Genomic DNA, 19,773 nt, shown 5'->3' with positions numbered 1-19,773 from the left:
CAGGAACCCAGTGCACATCAGTAGAAGTTGCATCTACAAACCAGGCAGGGGGTGTAGTGTACCAGAATCCAGCTCCTTCTGGTTTGCCCCTGCTTATTGGAGCTGGACCACAACTCCAAGACTTGTGAGGGCTGCCACATCATTAAACCCAAGGCACCGAGTGTTCTTTTAAGCTGCAAGTCACCCGATGCTGATACCCTTCCCGGTGTTCCAGGACCCGTTTGCACTTGTTGTCACACACAAAGCTGTCAGGTAAGTCTCACAAGAAGTTGAAGCACTTTTCAACTTCACTCCTCCAGTCCAAATCCTAGGACGAGGCGCAGGAATGGTGTTACTTAATTCTGCTCCCACGCAGAGTCTGCCTCTTGGTCTGCTTTGTGCCTCCCTGAGTTTCCCAGAGCCAGAGTAACCCCCATCCAACTCTAAGAATTTTATGAGGCCATGCGTCTAATTTTTGGGCGGCCCTAGCCCTCTGTAAAGCTTTGGGCCCATAGGTTCATAGAATGCCCCCACTGGATTTCTACTGGCTGGTCTACACTCGGTGTGGGTCAGGCCTACTGGGTCTGGTTTGGGATCTGTGTCAACTCCGATCAGCAGACAGCAACCTTCCCCAGAGCCTGTTCCAGTAACGTTGTTCCTAAGTCCGCCAACCGATTCATCATACCTGTAAAAAAATTGGGTTCTGTTTGACTGGGGGGTGAGCCCTGGTCAAAGAGCAACCACAATCCTTGTCAGGTAAGGCACAAGCAAACCCCAAACTAACCTGTACACAGCCCCCTAGTAATTGGGACAGAGTGTTCATGCTTGGCTTGGAGGCAACGTGCAAAGTATTTGTGCAACACTTAAGCAGCAAAACAGTGATATCACCACACAATTAGATCCCACACAAGATTAGAACAATAGAGCAAAGGTTAATAAATAAAACGACCAAAATTTCACAAAAATCTAATCCCTCCCAGACACCAGACTGGATACGGAAATTTTTCCCATTGGTAACTTTACATGCCGGAAGACGGTGTTGTGCGACTCTGTAATGAAGTATTCCACCAGATGTGACTTCAACGTAGTCAATATAATCCCCTTTTCGACACGCTGATGTCAGTTCCTTCTTTTACGTGGTACAATGCGGATCCGGAGTGTTTCTCTGGCCTTTGGCCTATCTCAAAAACACTTTCTTATGATGAGGGAACGGTGTGCCAATTTTCTATATGTCTGCCACGGGCCCTCATACAGTTTCCATGTGGTGTCTCAGGAAACACCATGACTCAGAGGATTGCAGCACCTTTCATCGCCTTCATCCAAAGGTGTTGCAAGAACGCTGTATGAAGGTCTTGACGGCATGTCTGGCAGAGACCCCCCACCTTCATCAGTCTTGATCCAAGTCCAGGGAGCGGTTGTGAGTCTGTTCCAGGACCTGTTCCCACAGTCGTCCATCCAACTCAAAGGAGCAGACTACAAAGCACCAACAGTCGAAGTTGCGGCATCTGTCTGCGGTAGGTAAGTGCGCGTTTCCACTGCCCGCTCCCAATCCCCAGTTGAGGAGTCAGAGCATGAGTCCACCCCGTGTCTCCATATCTTCCCTGGAGCCCAGTGACTCTCGCCCAGATGCAGAATTATTAAAACTCCCTTCACACCATCTTCTGGCCCCTACCTTGCTCTGGCGTGCTTTTTAGCCCCAAAAGGTGTCCTACTTGAATCCTTGCCGGTGGGTTCACACTCTGTGTCATTTAGGCCCTCTGAATCCATACTCTGGTCCATACTTGAATCTGTACCGGCTCCAGTGTACAAACCTTTGGGGCTCCCACCTGCCATGCGGGAATTCGATCAGCTGATGTCAGCAAAGCTGGTCGACACCAAACAAATCACCCTACCCGACGCTGGATGCCGTCAGGTGCGGCGCCGGTGGTGCCTGTAGATACCTTCCCTCGCCCAACTGGAGTGTATGCTGTTCTCCACTTGTTCCATTCTTTTATTTCTAGTTGATCCCAGAGGCATTTCCTTTATTCCTCCCAGTTTTTTCTTAGGGCAACGGTTGCTCTATTCCAATACTTGCTGTTGTGGTCTTTGCCATGTATGTCTGCCATGTTTGTTCAATGCTTCTTATCTCTGTTTTTGCAGAGCAGCTTTGGCTGCAGTGATGTTTTTATGGCGATGTGCTACTGCTCAGTGGTACTGCTTGTTGACTTTGATCTTCCATGTACTTGGCGAACATGGGTTCATTCCGCCTCTGGAGCAGGTGTTTTTTTTATCTTCATGTTGTCATTTGTCCTCCGACATATTTGTCCCACTGCCAGGGTAATGCTATTCCCCTGTTGAATTCCTTTAGGGCTTTACTTGCCTCTGGTACTTCCACAGTTCTTATGGTGAGGAGTATGTTTTTTATTCACCTAATTCCTCAGAGTTTTCAGTCTCTTTTATAGATCAGCTATTCTAGGCTTTTCTCAGGTTGGGTCACATTTACATTACAATCTGCTGTGTATTGTCCAAGACTCAACTCGCTGAATGCTTCCATGCTCATTCTTACAGAGGCAGGTCTGCGACCACTGCATTACAATGTGGAGTTCCGATCCTGAATACTGACCAGGCAGCAACATGCATTTCCCTGCACATGTTTACCTAACATTACCAGTTGGACAGTGAAGTCTGTTGTGATGGGCAATTTTCTCATTTGACCTGTAGGCCTTCTTCTCTGAAATTGGTCCGCAGTCTCACCTCTGGACATGGTATTACTTGGGTATCAATTTGAAGTTAAAGAATCTACTGTTAGATGTCCCTATCACATGCACAAGTTACTTATCTTTGGTAACTCCTTATCTAGGAGAGACAGGATCTAGCTGCAGGTTCCTTACCGATCCTCCCTGCTTTGAGGAGAGATTTCTAGGATTAGGATACTTCCTCCAGTGCCCTAATTTTGGGCCAGATGTACAACCTTTTGTTTTCCATTCGTGAATCTCAAATTGCGAGTCACAAAACAAAATGTACATCAGTGTTAACTACACTGTTTGCGATTCACAATTGTGTTGTAAGGGACATGCCTCATGAATATTCTCTTTTTTGGCACCCGGTTTCCTTAGGCAGTTACACTGGGGGACTATGTTTTGCTTCAGAAAAAAGTCAATGAAGAAACTGACAGCGCGTCGGAGAAGGGATTATTTGGACTCTATTGACATCACATCTGTTGGACAACGTAGCTATGGAGTTGCACAACGCCCTCTTCTGACGTGCAGGGGTACTACTGGGAAAAATTTCTGGATCCAGTTTGGCACCTAGGAGAGAGTTCTAAGGTAAGGAATCAGTGGCTAGTTCCTGTCTCTACCAGATAATACATTACCGAAGGTAAGTAACTTGTTCTTTAAGAGTCTTTGAGCGACTCCACTGGTCCAGGTCCTGAGAGGCACCACTTGGGGGGGAGTGCGGGGGGGGTCAGGAACTCGCTGCATCTCTGTCCAGGAGCTGGTTGGGGAACCTTTTACATCCCTGAGGATCAAATCCGGAGGCTAGCAGACCAGCCCTTGGAGTCACTCTGGGGTCCCGGGTTCAAGATGAAGTTGCGGGTCCTGTTCTTGTTCCCCAGGCAAAAAGGCAGCAGGGCAGTACAGCAGCAGTTCCTTTTGAACAGCAGAGTGTCAGTCTTTATAGCAGCACAGCAGTCCTTCCTAGCTGAGTATCCACAGGTTCAAAAATATACTGAACTGTTGGTGTCAGAGGTCCAGTATTTATACGCAGTTGTTCCTTTGAAGTGGGGGAGAAGCATCTATAGGTCTCCCTTTGATGTCCTTAGGCAGCTTGCCTTTCCTACCCTGGTCCAGACTAACTACAGCGGGTAATGTAATATTACCATGTACAGAGGAGGGAGCACACAACTTTAGCACTGATTAGCAGTGGTGAAGTGTACAGAGTCCTAAGACCAGCAAAAACGAGATCAGCACAAAAATGGAGGAGAAAGGCAAAGAGTTGGGGGGCCCACCCTGAGGCTGACAGGTTTAACAATACCTGACTCAGATACGTAAGCTGGACTCTGGTGCTGGCTAGATCTCAACCTTCTGGATCGGAGCCAGGACGTGCTTTTTTCAGCAGGCCTGGGAAGGAGTATAATTGAGCAGGATCTGAGGATCTCTTTGGGTACATTAACACCCTTGATGAGACAGAAGACCGCTGGTACGAGGAACTGGCAGATGCCGGTGGTCTGATCACCTCTCCTGACAATGGCTTAGTCTCTCTTTCTAGTGTGGCTTTGGAAGAAGGGGATTCCTATGCTACGGTGATAAGAAGGGTGCTGAGGCGCCGGACATGAGGCTACTGTAGCTACTGTAAGGGCTGCCAACCTTGTCCATTTCTGCCCAGCCACCAAAGCCAATATGCTCCCCAGTCCTTTTGTGGCCATGGACGCGGTTCCCATAAGCTGTGTGGGAGAGACAGCCAGATGTTTACCCAGTCCGCCCCCTTCCGGCAGCTGCAGCCTCAGCACCACTTTAGTTTGTTCTCATACCATCACAGGCACCCAGTTGGCTGCACATTCTGTCATCACCTGTGCCACGGGCAGACCATCACATCAGACAGGCGGGTACTACAAATTGTTCATTGGGTTACTACATACCTTTCTTAGAAACCCCACCACCCATGTCATCATCTTCAGATCTGTCGACAGCAGGCCACCCCTCCAGACTACAGCAGACCACTTTCATTCCCAGTGGGTTCACTCTAAGTGTGATGAAGTCACATCGACTCCCTACCAGATGCTTCCTTCCATCAAAGCTGTTCTGGACACAGTTCAGATCTGGGCCTATCCTCCAGGATGACTAGTCCAAGATATTCAGGCTATGATTCTGGATAACCTGGATTTTGGTGGCAATGACCTTGAGGCTGGTGAGACTTATGGATTTCTGCATCCTGCTGGGGACGCATGCCTGTTGCCATCTGTGGGCTCTGCTGTGGGGCCTGAGATTCCATTGTCACAGCATCAGTGGAATCTGTCCAACCTGGTCCAGATATCTGAGAGCATTGCAAAAGACCTTCACCGATGGCTGATGAGTCACAATTGGATCAGCAGCAGACCCTTGTCCCTTCCCCACCCAGGGCACACTAGTGCCAGACGCATTACTTCTGGACTGGAGTGGCCATCTGGGAGAGGTGGAGATCTGAGGACTTTGGAATCCAAGAGAGTCTCAGCTCCACATACACCTGTTGGAGCTGGAGCGATCCTACTGATATTGAAAGCCTTTGTTACTTCCATCAAGGGAAGGCTATTTCAGGTGTTCATAGACAACACCACTGCAATGTGGTAGGGTTGTGAAGCCTCTGTCAAGACATGCTCTGGACATGGCTGGAATATCAGGGCATTTCCTTGGTGATTTAGCTCAGCCATCAATGACCAGCAGATCATGAAAGGTGGCTCCATCTGGAGATGGTGGAAGGTATCTTTAAATACTGGGTCGAACCTTGGTTGTATCTATTTGCCACCACTTCTAACGGGCAATATCAGCTCTTCTGCACACTGAAATTTCCAAAGGGAGTCTCGCTAGGAGATGCATTTTGTCTTAAATGGCTCTCAGGCCTCTTGTTTTCCTTTACACCGATATCACTCCTGCCCAGTGTTCTCAAGAGGATCAGGAACAACCAGGCCCAAGTCATTCTTGTGACTCCGGATTGGCACAGAGAGAATGGTCTCCTGAACATGAGCATCAGTCCTCCGATCAGGCTACCCTTTTGGGATGATCTGTTGCAGCAACCGGGCAGGATCCTGCACCTACTCTGCCTTCATGCATGAAGTTTGAGCAGCAGCAGTTAACAGTTTTTGAACTTCCTCCAGAAGTATGTGATGTAATTCTGGCAGCCAGGCATCCCTCAACCAAGATAGCACATGCCTGCAGTTGGGACACATTTGTGGCTTGGTGTGCTTCAAAAAATCTGGATCCCCTTTCTGCACACTTGTCTGAGGTTTTGCTGTTTCTTCTCTGGTTAGCATGTTCAAGGCTATGCTCTGGGCACTGTTAAATGGGACCTTTCCGCCATATTGGCATTCTTGTGGTTGCCTGAATAGCCCTCAATGTTTCAATCACCTTTTGTGACTTGTTTTCTGAAAAACCTACAGCATATGTTCCCTCCAAAACCCTTTGTCATGCCCAAATTGGACCTGAACCTTTTTTTTGATCTTCCTGATGTGCTTACCCTTGGAGCCTGTGCACTATTGCTGTCTGTCTGTTGACCATAAAACGGCCTTCTTAGTGGCCATTACATCAGACAGGTAGGTTAGTGAACTGCAGGCAGTTTCTATGAACCATCCTTACACAACTTTTTTCCCCAGACAAATTGGTTCTGAGAACACTTGCCTCTTTTCTGCTGAACGTGGTAACACCTTTTCACGTAGGCCAGACAATCACATTAACTGCCTTCTTTGCCCCGCCTCCCCCTTCCAAAGTGGAGAAGAGAGTCCACCGCCTTGACCCAAGAAGTGTTCACATTGATCACACCAGAGAGATCCAGGTGGATGATCAACTTTTAATTTGGTTTGTCAAGGTAAGAATGTGCAGAAACAGAGCATTTCACAATGTCTTGAGGGCTCATTCCACTAGAGCCAAAACTGCAACCACTCGGTTAGCTCAAGGAGTCCCTGTCTTGGACATTTGTCAGGCTTCAACATGAGCATCTTTACACATGTTTACTAAGAACTACGGCCTCGACTGTCAGGGCTGTTGTGAGGGACACTTTGCCCATCCTGTCCTTCAGAACTTCCTGATCTAACTATGTTCACAGACTGACTTTCTGCATTTTAAGGGAAGGAGTCTGCAGCTAGAAGTCTTTATCGAACAAACAAGTTACTTTCCTTCGGTAACGTTGTGTTTGGTAGAGACTCTAACTAGCCATCGATTCCTTACCGACCCTCCAACCCTCCCTGGTCTGCAAACAGATTTCTCCATGTAGGGTAAACCCTTATGAACTCTTTAGTGTCTGCACAATACGTTGGTAACCTTTGTAGCTCAGTATTTCTGTTGTGGAATGGTCATGAAAAGTAACACGTCAGTGTGCTGGGGTGGCGCCTATATAGGCACTGCACATGTCATGGACGACACCTACATGGAACCTAACAACTCCTCTTACCGTCACGGAGAGGTTATGCTTGAAAATGTCCGATCCAGTCTGACACCTGGCGAATACTGTAAAGTAAGTAATATGTGACTAGATGGAGTGTCTACCATATAAGACATTACCAAAGGTAAGTAACTTGCTTGCTTCTATCCCCCTACAGAACACTACCCTCTGTTTCTCCTAAAGATGACAGATAACCGTTTGAACAAAACATTTCTTATCTTTGTTTCACTAAATGAAACGGATAGTTCCAAAAGATGTCGTTAAGAGCGTATAAATTACCATTTGTTTGATTCTCGGAGACTATGCAGAGATGTTAGTTGTTTCCTTACTCACCCCCACTACCCTGACCAACCGCATCATTGCATTCTCTCATCCCTGCAAAGTACGAGTCATCACATTTATTTGTGTTCTTTATCTGAGGAGTCAAGAGAAAATTGTCTGTTCTGCAGCTAGGGACTTGTTTGTTTGAGATGCTCAATGTCGTTTGTACATGATCCATGCCAGACGTTCCTGGCTTCTGGATCACTCGCTTGTTGATGACTCTTTTCCATCTGCTGCTCGGTCAAAGGGATTGTGATGTTAGGGGCAAGTAAACAGATGATTCAGTTTTATTTTGATCTATCCACCGACATTTGAAGGATGGATTTTGCTTTGATTAACAAGGCTTGAATTCCCTAGTCTTGCCCATTCAGTATTTAACAAAATAGGTGACCCCCATCTGTAGTCCTTGTTAGGTACCCTATTGAACTCGACTACTGGACTAAAGATTATTTATTTGTAGCGTAGTGGGCAAGAAATCTTAGTAAAGATGAGTGGCATGACCTATTTAATCAAAATCTTTAATTTTCCCACTGCTTCGATACATTGCTCTTTTACGTGATAGAAGTGCACTTGTGTGAGGATACTTGATGGCTGGGGCCTGCTACACGGCCATCAATCTTGTCTAGGTGAATGTCTTCACCTTGTCCCTCTCCCCAGTGTCTCTCTCAACCACTGCCTCTAGGTGTCTTTCTCCGAGTGTTTTTCTGAGTGTTTGTCTCTGTCCATAGTTGCCTCTGTCTGCCTCTAGTTTTCTCGTTATATTGCTTCCTGCTACCGGTTTCACTATTTGTCTCTTGGGATCTGTGGTTGCATCTCAGAGTTCCTCTGGAACTGCTTCGATACTTAACACTGAATGTATTTGGCTACCTTGCTTGGTCGCTGATTCGTGAGAGGGCTTTAGGCTCAGCTTTAGTTGTGTTTGGGTTACAACAGAAGCCGAACAGTAGATTAGCAGCCGGGTTCCAGTAAAGTATCCATCTCCGGATTTAGATGAAGCACCTTTTGTAACTAAAAAAAAGTGGACAGGTACTTGCGCCTGTGCTTGCACCTGATGCCTCTTTACTTAAATTAATTAAAAAACTTTCCTCTTGACAAACATTTATTTTTCCACCTGTCATACCCGTTTTTCTTTTGGGGCAAAGGGTGCCCTTTAAGCCATTACGTTTCTTATTCAGTAAAATGTATCTTCACATCCTTAAAAAAACTAATTCAAATTGTGTATTTACCTCTTCACTGTGTACTTAACTTAGTCTATTCTTCCAATGCGTGTATTCTTTTCTAGTGCCATATTGTAAGGACTTTCGTAACGGATTCTGCTGGGGTGCAGAATCTTCACATATCCAAAGAAAATGTTGGGGCATTGTTAAAGGCCTGTACATGGTGGTGCCTTCTTAGTTCACTAAGGCACTTTTCCTTCTTCAGATTTCCTCGTGGACAGATAGGAATATTTGGGCCCATAGCAAATAGTCTGTACTCCCTCTTATTTATTTACATGTAGTTCCGGGTGCGCAGCTGTCTTTACTGTAACAGGTGCAGTAGCACCAGCCCAAGCATGTGGGAGGCCACTGCACATCAATTATGGCTGTCTTTACTGCCTACCAGTGGGTTGGAGGGCTTTTTTTTTTTTACTGCGTTGGGGTTCAGGACCCTTTCCTGTGACGCTGTTCTTTCGTTTGAGGGACAGTTGAGTGTGTTTCAGACTGTGCTTCTTAACTCTACAGTGACTTTAAAGTCCATTTGCAAAGTAAAATCGTGTCTTTATGTCAGTCGGTTAATTTGGTATTTTCATTTGTTTTTCAGCCACGATTATACTTACATAGTCAGTGGTTCTGAGGATAAATATGTATATACTTGGAACACTTATCACGACTTAAGCAAATTCACGTCAGTAAGAAGAGATCGTAATGACTTCTGGGAAGGTATTAAAGGTAAATATGATTTTTCTAAATGTACTTATTTTTTATATGTTATGGTTGTAATACCGTGGTGATTTGCAATAGCTTTTCAAAGTTCAGTCAGGATTTAAAATAAATGTTTCTTGTTTAAATACTTATAACTGTTTACAATGGGTGAATAACAAGTGATCAACTTAATAGCATTTTTTTCTTCTATTAAATGCTCAATTAATGAGCCCATACAGTTTTGAGTCTTTCCAGTGTATTGAACCCCATTTTTTTCCATGTACTATTTAATACTGTACTTCCACCTTATCAACCATCTGAGAGCTGCCTCACAGCAGGCTAGAATGGATTCTTCTGTTTTGAAATATGCTGAAACATACACTTCTGAAAGAGACCACAGATTCCTCACCTTAGAATATTCCCCAGGTCCTAGGCTGGATCTGGAAAATCTTTAGCAGTACCTCAGCATGCCGGTAGGTGGCATTGACAGGGTCCACATCGGAAAGGGTTTTGTGGTGCCCATATAAGCCTCACCCCTGCCCACTATCCGCTTGTTTCTATCAAACAGCATGGATCCGGCAAGCTACCTTGGTCATTCTTTTACCATTTTTTCGACCTTTTTGTCAACTATTTGTGAGCTACAGCTCCCAGTGTGTTAGGGACATGTTACCTACGAAACCTTCAAGGTTTAAACCTTGAAGGGCATGTCACAGGCGGATGTCTGTGTCGTGTCTCATCCCTACTTTGTCTCTCTCTGGTGGCTTTGGTCAAGCCTGCTCCTCGTGCAAGTCGATGGGCCCAAGACGATTTGCAAATGGGTGATGAAGCTCATGCCTCTGCAAATGAAGAAGGCTCCACATCATTCCTGGTCGGGTTCTCAAGGCAGATCTCGGAGCCATTTCTGCAGGTGTTGTCTTAACACTCCGACCTCTTCCTCTAAGTTTGGTAAGTAAAAGAAGCACAAAAGAAGTTGAATCGTTCTTCAGCTTCTCTCAGTGCTTCTAGGTCCCGCTCATGCACTCCACCTGTGGAACTAGCATCAGGCCTGCTCCGTGCCACCCCGAGTTCTCAGAAGGGACTCCCAGCCAATTAAGAGTTCAATGACACCATGCACACCATCTTTTGGGCACCGACTCCCTCTGACATTGCCTTTGGGCTCCACGGAGCCACATGGTGCCCCGACTGGGTTACCGCCATAGGGCTGCCCTGATGCCAGCTGGACCTCCTGGATCCACCCCTGCCAAAGATGACATCTTTCACCCATGCTCCCTCCGTGCCTGCACCACTCAGCGTCAAAACTGTCATTGTCTCCGAGTCCGAGCCACGTCATTTGATGTTGTTGCCTGCGCTGTCCAGACCCTACCAACCCTCGGACTTCCTGCCACTTGATAGCCCCTTCCTCCCCTACGGGGAAAATGAGAAGAAATTGTTTGGATCCATGGATTAGGACACTGATCCAGTTGAAAACTGTTACCAGGAGCTGGGTTATGCCAGTGGTTTGGACACTTGGACTCTGGCATTCTTTTCCCTCATTAACTATTTTCGGAAGAAGGCACATACTTCAGCACCGTGATGTGAAGGCTAGTGGAGGTCCTTGACCTGCAGCTGCTAGTAGTGAAGGTTAAGACCAATGTCTTGAAAAAGATGCTCCACCCAGGAGTTGGTTCGGATGAGGCGTTGCTCCCCTTTAATGAAACCCTCTCAGACTTCCCCTGGGGGCCTTGGCTAAACCTTGCACAAGGGCTCCTGTGCACTCATGACTGTCCTATGCCATTTCCCTGATCTAGGTGACATAAGCCTTCCTCTTCCTGCACTCTTTTCCTTTAGAGCTAGGTTGTGCATGCCTCAACCTCAAAGATCAGCCCAACGCATTCCATTCCACCTCACCGGGAGGAGAATTCAAGAGGCTTGGACACATTTGTCAAGTGCGTTCTTTTCCCCACCAGCCTTGTGGCCGGTGAGCACCACACGGGTGAATCGTTACTCCCATGCACTGTGGGACTCTGTTCACACTAAGTTTTGAAAGGCCTTCAAAACTAGCTTTTCACTCTTTAATAGAGGTTCTGGAACCCTATATTCTTTACTCTTTAGTTCCATCAGTTTTCCTCCCATTGGAGTAATCCCATTAGCACCGTGACTCCTTTGAACATTTGTTTGCAGTGTATAAAACTTTTTAATTTCGGTTGCATTGCTGCTTGTGATACTTCCTGAGTAGGGTCACACCATCCTCGTGGCTGGGATGCAGCAAAGTTCAACCACTAAGAGAGAAAGGGGGAGGCTTATTATAGGGTGTCGCACCTGCCTCTGAACAACCACAGCACAAAAGGATGCGGTGTTTCATTTATGGCATCAATTTACCAAACTTGTACATCTTTTTATGTTAAAAAAAATAGATTGAATCGGGTAAGACATGTATGTTCTATAAATCCATGTTGTCTTGAAAAATTTTTTTTTTTTGTAAACATGATTATCTGGAAAGAATAGTGAAATGTATTAATGTGTTCGATGGCATCTGTCGCTGTAGATACACATGGTATGCATGAGCTCGCCATCTGGTGTTTGGTCGGAGTGTTACAAGTTGTTTTTCTTCGAAAAAGTGTTTTCGAGTCACGGGACCGAGTGACTCCTCCTTCTGTGCTCATTGCGCATGGGCGTCGACTCCATCTTCGATTGTTTTCTTTCCGCCATCGGGTTCGGACGTGTTCCTGTCGCTCCGAGTTTCGGAACGGAAAGATAGCTGAAACCAGAAGATTTTCGACGGTATCGTTGCGATCCGGTTCGAGATAGACACATACGACGACGCGTTGAACATCGAAGCGCTTCGGTGCCCTTCGGGGTAGATTTCGGCACCCCGTCGGGGCCTAGTCGGCCCGACCGCGTGGAGAACAACGCCGATGGAACGGACCCCGTTTCGATTCTGCCCCGAATGCCACAACAAATATCCTTATACGGACCTACACTCGGTCTGTAACCTGTGCCTGTCACCCGAGCACAGCGAAGAATCCTGTGAGGCCTGTCGGGCGTTCCGGTCCCGAAAAACTCTGCGCGACCGTCGAGCGAGAAGACTGCAGATGGCGTCCACGCCAAAGGAGCGTCGACAGTTCGAGACAGAAGAGGAACAGGAGGAATCCTTTTCCATCCAGGATTCAGACTCCGACGAGCTAGACTCTACAAAAACTGTGAGTAAGACGTCGAGATCAGAACTTAAAAAAGGAAAGAAGGCCCAGGGGACGCCACTGCCAACCGGCCATGGCTCCACCCAAATTCTCGGTGACCAACAATCGGCACCGAAAAAGGCCCATTCAGTGTCGAGATCGTCCGACTTCGGTCGAGACACCGGCACGCAGCCTCCTCGGGACCGAGAGAGTGCTAAACAGAAGCATCGACACCGAGAGTTCGGTGTCGACACGGATCGACGCCGAGACAGTGGCGCCGAAGACCATAGAGGCCAAGAATTTTCGGCACAGAAAAAGAGGAAGGTTACCTCGGAGCCGAAAAAACAATCAACAGGGTTTTCGGAGCCGAAAAAAGCGACATCAGACCCTGTTTCAGGCTCCTATACTGAAGAGCATTCTATGTCTTCACAAATGAAGAAACATAGATTTGAACAAGAACTGCAATCCACTGACGTGGATCACACGCAAAAGCGTATCTTTATTCAGCAGGGGACTGGGAAGATCAGTACCCTTCCACCTGTCAAACGAAAGAGAACGCTTCAGTTTACTCCTCAGCAACAAACAGCACAAAAGGTAACACCTCCTCCCTCGCCTCCACCTGTAACTCCGGCTTCGCCAACTTACACCCCGTCACATTCGCCAGCTCACACCGCCATGAGCCACGATGACCAAGATCAGGATGCGTGGGACTTGTACGACGCACCGGTGTCTGATAACAGCCCAGACACATACCCAACTAGGCCATCACCACCGGAAGACAGCACAGCCTACTCACAAGTGGTGGCTAGAGCAGCACTATTCCATAATGTGGAACTACACTCGGAACAAGTAGAGGATGATTTTTTATTTAACACCCTCTCTTCAACCCACAGCTCCTACCAAAGCCTGCCGATGCTCCCAGGCATGCTACGCCATGCAAAGGACATTTTCAAGGAGCCAGTTAAAAGTAGGGCAGTGACGCCTAGGGTGGACAAAAAGTATAAGGCGCCTCCTACGGACCCTGTATTCATCACCTCTCAGCTGCCACCAGATTCTGTGGTGGTAGGGGCTGCCAGAAAACGGGCAAATTCACACACTTCTGGGGATGCACCTCCCCCAGATAAAGAAAGCAGGAAGTTCGATGCAGCCGGGAAGAGGGTTGCTGTCCAAGCAGCAAACCAGTGGCGCATCGCAAATTCACAAGCGCTGCTAGCGCGATACGACAGAGCCCACTGGGATGAGATGCAGCATCTCATTGAACATCTCCCAAAAGATCTGCAAAAAAGAGCAAAACAGGTTGTTGAGGAGGGTCAAAACATTTCCAACAATCAAATACGCTCCTCCATGGATGCAGCAGACACGGCCGCAAGGACCATTAATACGTCGGTTACCATCCGTAGGCACGCATGGCTCAGAACGTCTGGATTCAAGCCAGAAATTCAGCAGGCAGTGCTTAACATGCCAGTAAACGAAAAACTTCTGTTCGGTCCGGAGGTCGACACAGCCATAGAAAAGCTCAAGAAGGACACTGACACTGCCAAGGCCATGGGCGCACTCTACTCCCCGCAGAGCAGAGGATCTTATAACACCTTCCGCAAAACACCTTTTAGAGGAGGGTTTCGGGGTCAGGCCACACAAGCTAGCACCTCACAGTCCGCACCGCCCACCTACCAGGGACAGTACAGGGGAGGTTTTCGGGGCCAGTATAGAGGGGGGCAATTCCCTAGGAATAGAGGAAGATTTCAAAGCCCCAAAACCACTACCAACAAGCAGTGACTCACACGTCACTCACCCCTCCCACACAACACCAGTGGGGGGGAGGATACGTCAATATTACGAAGCATGGGACAAAATAACTACAGACACATGGGTCCTAGCAATTATCCAACATGGTTATTGCATAGAATTCATGCAATTCCCTCCAGACATACCACCAAAATCACAAAATTTATCAAAATACCATTCACAGCTTCTAGAGATAGAAGTTCAAGCACTACTGCAAAAAAATGCAATAGAATTAGTACCAAGCACACAAATAAACACAGGAGTTTATTCACTGTACTTCTTGATACCAAAAAAGGACGAAACACTGAGACCAATTCTAGACCTCAGGGTAGTAAACACATTCATCAAATCAGACCACTTTCACATGGTCACACTACAAGAAGTGTTACCATTGCTCAAAAAACACGACTACATGACAACCCTAGACCTCAAGGACGCATATTTCCATATACCAATACATCAATCACACAGGAAATATCTAAGGTTTGTATTCAAAGGAATACATTACCAATTCAAAGTATTGCCTTTTGGTTTAACAACCGCTCCAAGAGTATTCACAAAATGCCTAGCAGTAGTCGCTGCACACATCAGAAGGCAGCAAATACATGTGTTCCCGTATCTAGACGACTGGCTAATCAAAACCAGTTCGCTCACACAATGCTCAAACCACACAAATCAAGTCATACAAACCCTCTACAAACTAGGGTTCACCGTCAACTTTGCAAAATCAAACATTCTGCCAAGCAAAGTACAGCAATATCTAGGAGCCATAATAGACACGACAAAAGGAGTAGCAACGCCAACCCCACAAAGGATCCACAATTTCAACAGGGTCATTCAACACATGTCTCCAAACCAAACAATACAAGCAAGAACAATACTACAGCTCCTAGGCATGATGTCCTCATGCATAGCCATTGTCCCAAACGCAAGACTGCACATGAGGCCCTTACAACAGTGCCTAGCCTCACAGTGGTCTCAAGCACAGGGTCACCTTCTAGATCTGGTGTTGCTAGACCGCCAAACTTACCTCTCGCTTCTATGGTGGAACAGTATAAATTTAAACATAGGGCGGCCTTTCCAAGACCCAGTGCCACAGTACGTAATAACAACAGATGCTTCCATGACAGGGTGGGGAGCACATCTCAATCAACACAACATAAGAGGACAATGGAACATACATCAAACAAAACTGCATATAAATCATCTAGAATTATTAGCAGTTTTTCAAGCACTAAAAGCTTTCCAACCAATCATAACCCACAAATACATCCTTGTCAAAACAGACAACATGACAACGATGTATTATCTAAACAAACAAGGAGGAACACATTCAACGCAGTTAAGCTTGTTAGCTCAAAAAATATGGAAGTGGGCAATCCACCATCAAATTGGTCTAATAGCACAGTTTATTCCGGGGATCCAGAATCAGCTGGCAGACAATCTCTCTCGAGATCACCAGCAAGTCCACGAATGGGAAATCCACCCACAGATTCTGAACACCTACTTCACACTCTGGGGAACACCACAAATAGACTTATTTGCAACAAAAGAGAACGCAAAATGCCAAAACTTCGCGTCCAGATACCCACACAAGCAATCCCAAGGCAATGCCCTATGGATGAACTGGTCAGGAATATTTGCTTACGCTTTTCCTCCTCTCCCTCTCCTTCCTTACCTAGTAAACAAATTGAGTCAAAACAAACTCAAACTCATTTTAATAGCACCAACGTGGGCAAGACAACCCTGGTACACAACACTGCTAGATCTGTCTGTAGTACCACACATCAAACTGCCCAACAAACCAGATCTGTTAACGCAACACAACCAACAGATCAGACACCCGGACCCAGCATCGCTGAATCTAGCAATCTGGCTCCTGAAATCCTAGAATTCGGACACTTACAACTTAGCCAAGAGTGTATGGAAGTCATAAAGCAGGCCAGAAGGCCATCCACTAGACACTGCTACGCAAGTAAGTGGAAAAGATTTGTTTGGTACTGCCATCATAATCAGATACAACCACTAGACGCAACTCCAAAACATATAGTAAATTACTTGCTCCATTTACAAAAAGCAAAGCTAGCCTTCTCTTCTATTAAAATACACCTTGCAGCAATATCTGCATACCTGCAAACTACATATTCAACTTCCTTGTATAGGATACCAGTTATCAAAGCATTCATAGAAGGGCTTAAAAGAATTATACCACCAAGAACACCACCTGTTCCTTCATGGAACCTAAACGTGGTTCTAACAAGACTCATGGGCCCACCTTTCGAACCCATGCACTCTTGCGGAATACAATTCCTAACCTGGAAAGTTGCCTTTCTCATCGCCATTACATCTCTAAGAAGAGTAAGTGAAATTCAAGCGTTCACAACACAAGAGCCTTTTATACAAATACATAAAAATAAGGTCGTCCTACGACCTAATCCAAAATTTTTACCCAAAGTTATTTCACCATTCCATCTAAATCAAACGGTAGAACTACCAGTTTTTTTCCCACAGCCAGATTCTGTGGCTGAAAGAGCACTACATACATTAGATGTCAAAAGAGCATTAATGTACTACATTGACAGAACAAAAAACATCAGAAAAACTAAACAGCTATTTATTGCATTCCAAAAACCTCATGCAGGTAACCCAATATCAAAACAAGGTATAGCCAGATGGATAGTTAAATGCATCCAAATCTGCTACCTTAAAGCAAAAAGACAACTGCCCATTACTCCCAGGGCACATTCAACAAGGAAAAAAGGTGCTTCAATGGCCTTTTTAGGAAACATCCCAATGCAGGAAATATGTAAGGCAGCCACTTGGTCTACGCCTCACACATTCACCAAACACTACTGTATAGATGTGCTATCCGCACAACAAGCTACAGTAGGTCAAGCTGTATTAAGAACTCTATTTCAGACAACTTCTACTCCTACAGGCTAAACCACCGCTTATGGGGAACTAACTGCTTACTAGTCTATGCATACCATGTGTATCTACAGCGACAGATGCCATCGAACTGAAAATGTCACTTACCCAGTGTACATCTGTTCGTGGCATCAGTCGCTGAGATTCACATGGACCCACCCACCTCCCCGGAAGCCTGTAGCAGTTCAGAAGTTACCTTCAATTTTGTACATTTGTATATATATTATTTAATCCTTTAATAGGTACATACTTACATTTTTCATTGCGCGGGCACTATTACTGTAGTACAACTCCTACCTCACCCTCTGCGGGGAAAACAATCGAAGATGGAGTCGACGCCCATGCGCAATGAGCACAGAAGGAGGAGTCACTCGGTCCCGTGACTCGAAAACACTTCTTCGAAGAAAAACAACTTGTAACACTCCGACCCAACACCAGATGGCGAGCTCATGCATACCATGTGAATCTCAGCGACTGATGCCACGAACAGATGTACACTGGGTAAGTGACATTTTCATTTTCATAACCAGTTAAAGAGCTTATGTTAGGAAGGATAAATTGTAGTTACTAATAAAAATTGCACCTTTTTATCTACTACAAGCTTACCCTCAAAAAGTATTCTCTCAAAAATTAGTCATGATTTTGTGACAGGAAGTTTGTACTTGCCTAGAACATTTACACTTGAAAGCAGTCTAAGAAGTGTGTTTGGAATCGGTTTCTAAATTCAGCACGGACTTCAACTTGGAGGTGTAAGGGGCTGTGAAATGGTATGCAGCTAATTGCCCCTCTATGTAACTAATGGAGATTAGAAAACGCTTAACACTGGTGTAGTCAAGAGTTGTGTAGTTGGCATATTCTCTGCTTTGGCATCGCCAGGTTTACTGTTTCATTACTCTATTGATATTTATATTTGTCATGAAACAGTGTCCACAAGGCACCCATAAGAGACATTGAAATCAAGAAGGTCTGAGGGACCACTGCACTCAATGGCCATTTAAATAACATAATAATATTTTGTCCCCCCTAATGGGGGAGACCATTTTTTTATTGCCTTGGGGTTGGTAGGAAGGAGTATACAGGTGCACCTGGGATGTCTCCTTAATACGAATGTGAAATTCTGCATACTTATCAGATGGGTTTCAGAGGGATTCGCTTTGCCCTCTTGGGTCCATCCAAACACAGATGTGGTGGGTGAAGCTGATATGGCCCTCAGCTCCATCCTCATCATGCCCACCAGCATAAACCACTTTTGTTCTGTTGGTGGGTGGATGGGAGGAATATTGGTGGATGAGAGGGGGGGGGGGGAGCATTCCAGCTCATCCTAAACTCCCTCCCCACCAACAGAAGAAATGAACCAGGAGGTGGGGGATTATAAGAGGAATCTACTAGACCTTCATATCCCCACTTTCAGATTCAGTTTCATTCAGCCCGTTTGTCTCTCAGTGCTTTCCCAGAGAAGCATTAGGAGCGGAAGGGGCCGTGCCTCTATGCCAGGCACTGGTTTGGATTTTCTTTAGCCTAAGAGAAAACCCAAACAGTGCCAGATTCCTTTCCGGGGCACAGACAATCACATCTGTGCCACAGCAAGGAGCCAGAGACTGTTTGCTTTTTTTATCTTATTAATACATCTACGAGGTAGCTCCTTTCTAGGATGTAGACAAACATATCTACACCCCAGCAGAAAACGGGTGGCTGTTTGGAATTTTTTTTTTTTGTCTCCAAAAATTCCAAACAGCGTATGACTCCATGCTGGGGCACAGATATGTCTCTACACCCCTTAGCGGAGCCTGGGGACTGTTAGATAAATAGATATTTTCTTATCCTTGGAGAAAATCCAAACGTTGCCTGGCTGCAGACCCATGTCAGACACTTAGTTACTCTTGTCAAATCATTTGAAGCATCTCAGTCAGACTCACATAACCACATGACAAAAGAGGATGGAGAGACAACTATTTACTAGCAGCCCATAAATAGATGTCTACAATTTGGATGTCAGTATCCCATTCCTTGAATCATGCAACCAGATTTTTCACTAGCTAGTCAAGGTGTCTTGCCTCATAAAATAAAGTTAATAATTCTATATTCTAATTTGTTGATAAATTATGTTGGGACATAACCACAAAGATGTTGGAACAATAATGTTTTTTGAACAATAATCATTTTGTTTTTTTCATTTTACCAGTTACTGAAGTGGTAGAGAATTAATCTGATATTTTGTTCTCTCTCTGACCCCTCCGACCACTTACTTCAATAATTTAAATGGCAAATATCATTTATTTTCATGGATAACTACTCGTGGGTATTTAGCTTTTTTGCAAATTGTAATACTGATTCACTATCAGAATGTGACGTGGGTCACACCATAATTTATCCTTTGTTGATCATATACCCAGAGGAGGTGCCAATAAATTGAGGATCTGGGTGGTTCAAGAATACAATGTGTCTCTAACTTGTAAGACAAAAATGTACTGTGTTTATAAATGTGTTTTTACAAATATTGGTCCAAGTGGAAAACCTGGTATACTGATATTAGCTTGCATATTAGAAACTGTCACTTATAGAACAATGCAAAAAAGTAGTGGGAACAACAAACA

At 45.6% G+C, this 19,773-nt stretch overlaps 1 protein-coding gene across 1 annotated transcript in view; it reads left to right on the top strand.

The window, feature by feature from the left end:
* WDR44 (WD repeat domain 44) overlaps positions 1 to 19,773 on the top strand; it is a 464,168-nt gene that overhangs the window by 377,395 nt on the left and 67,000 nt on the right. The window contains exon 18 of the mRNA XM_069212536.1: positions 9,211 to 9,338. Coding sequence (XP_069068637.1) covers positions 9,211 to 9,338 — 128 coding nt within the window. The remainder of the gene's footprint in view (positions 1 to 9,210; positions 9,339 to 19,773) is intronic.

The sequence above is a fragment of the Pleurodeles waltl genome, chromosome 2_1 (assembly GCF_031143425.1).
Source record: "Pleurodeles waltl isolate 20211129_DDA chromosome 2_1, aPleWal1.hap1.20221129, whole genome shotgun sequence".
NCBI classification, from domain to species: domain Eukaryota; kingdom Metazoa; phylum Chordata; class Amphibia; order Caudata; family Salamandridae; genus Pleurodeles; species Pleurodeles waltl.
The sequence above is the reverse complement of the archived record's forward strand: the minus strand, read 5'-3'. Positions and strand labels throughout refer to the sequence as shown.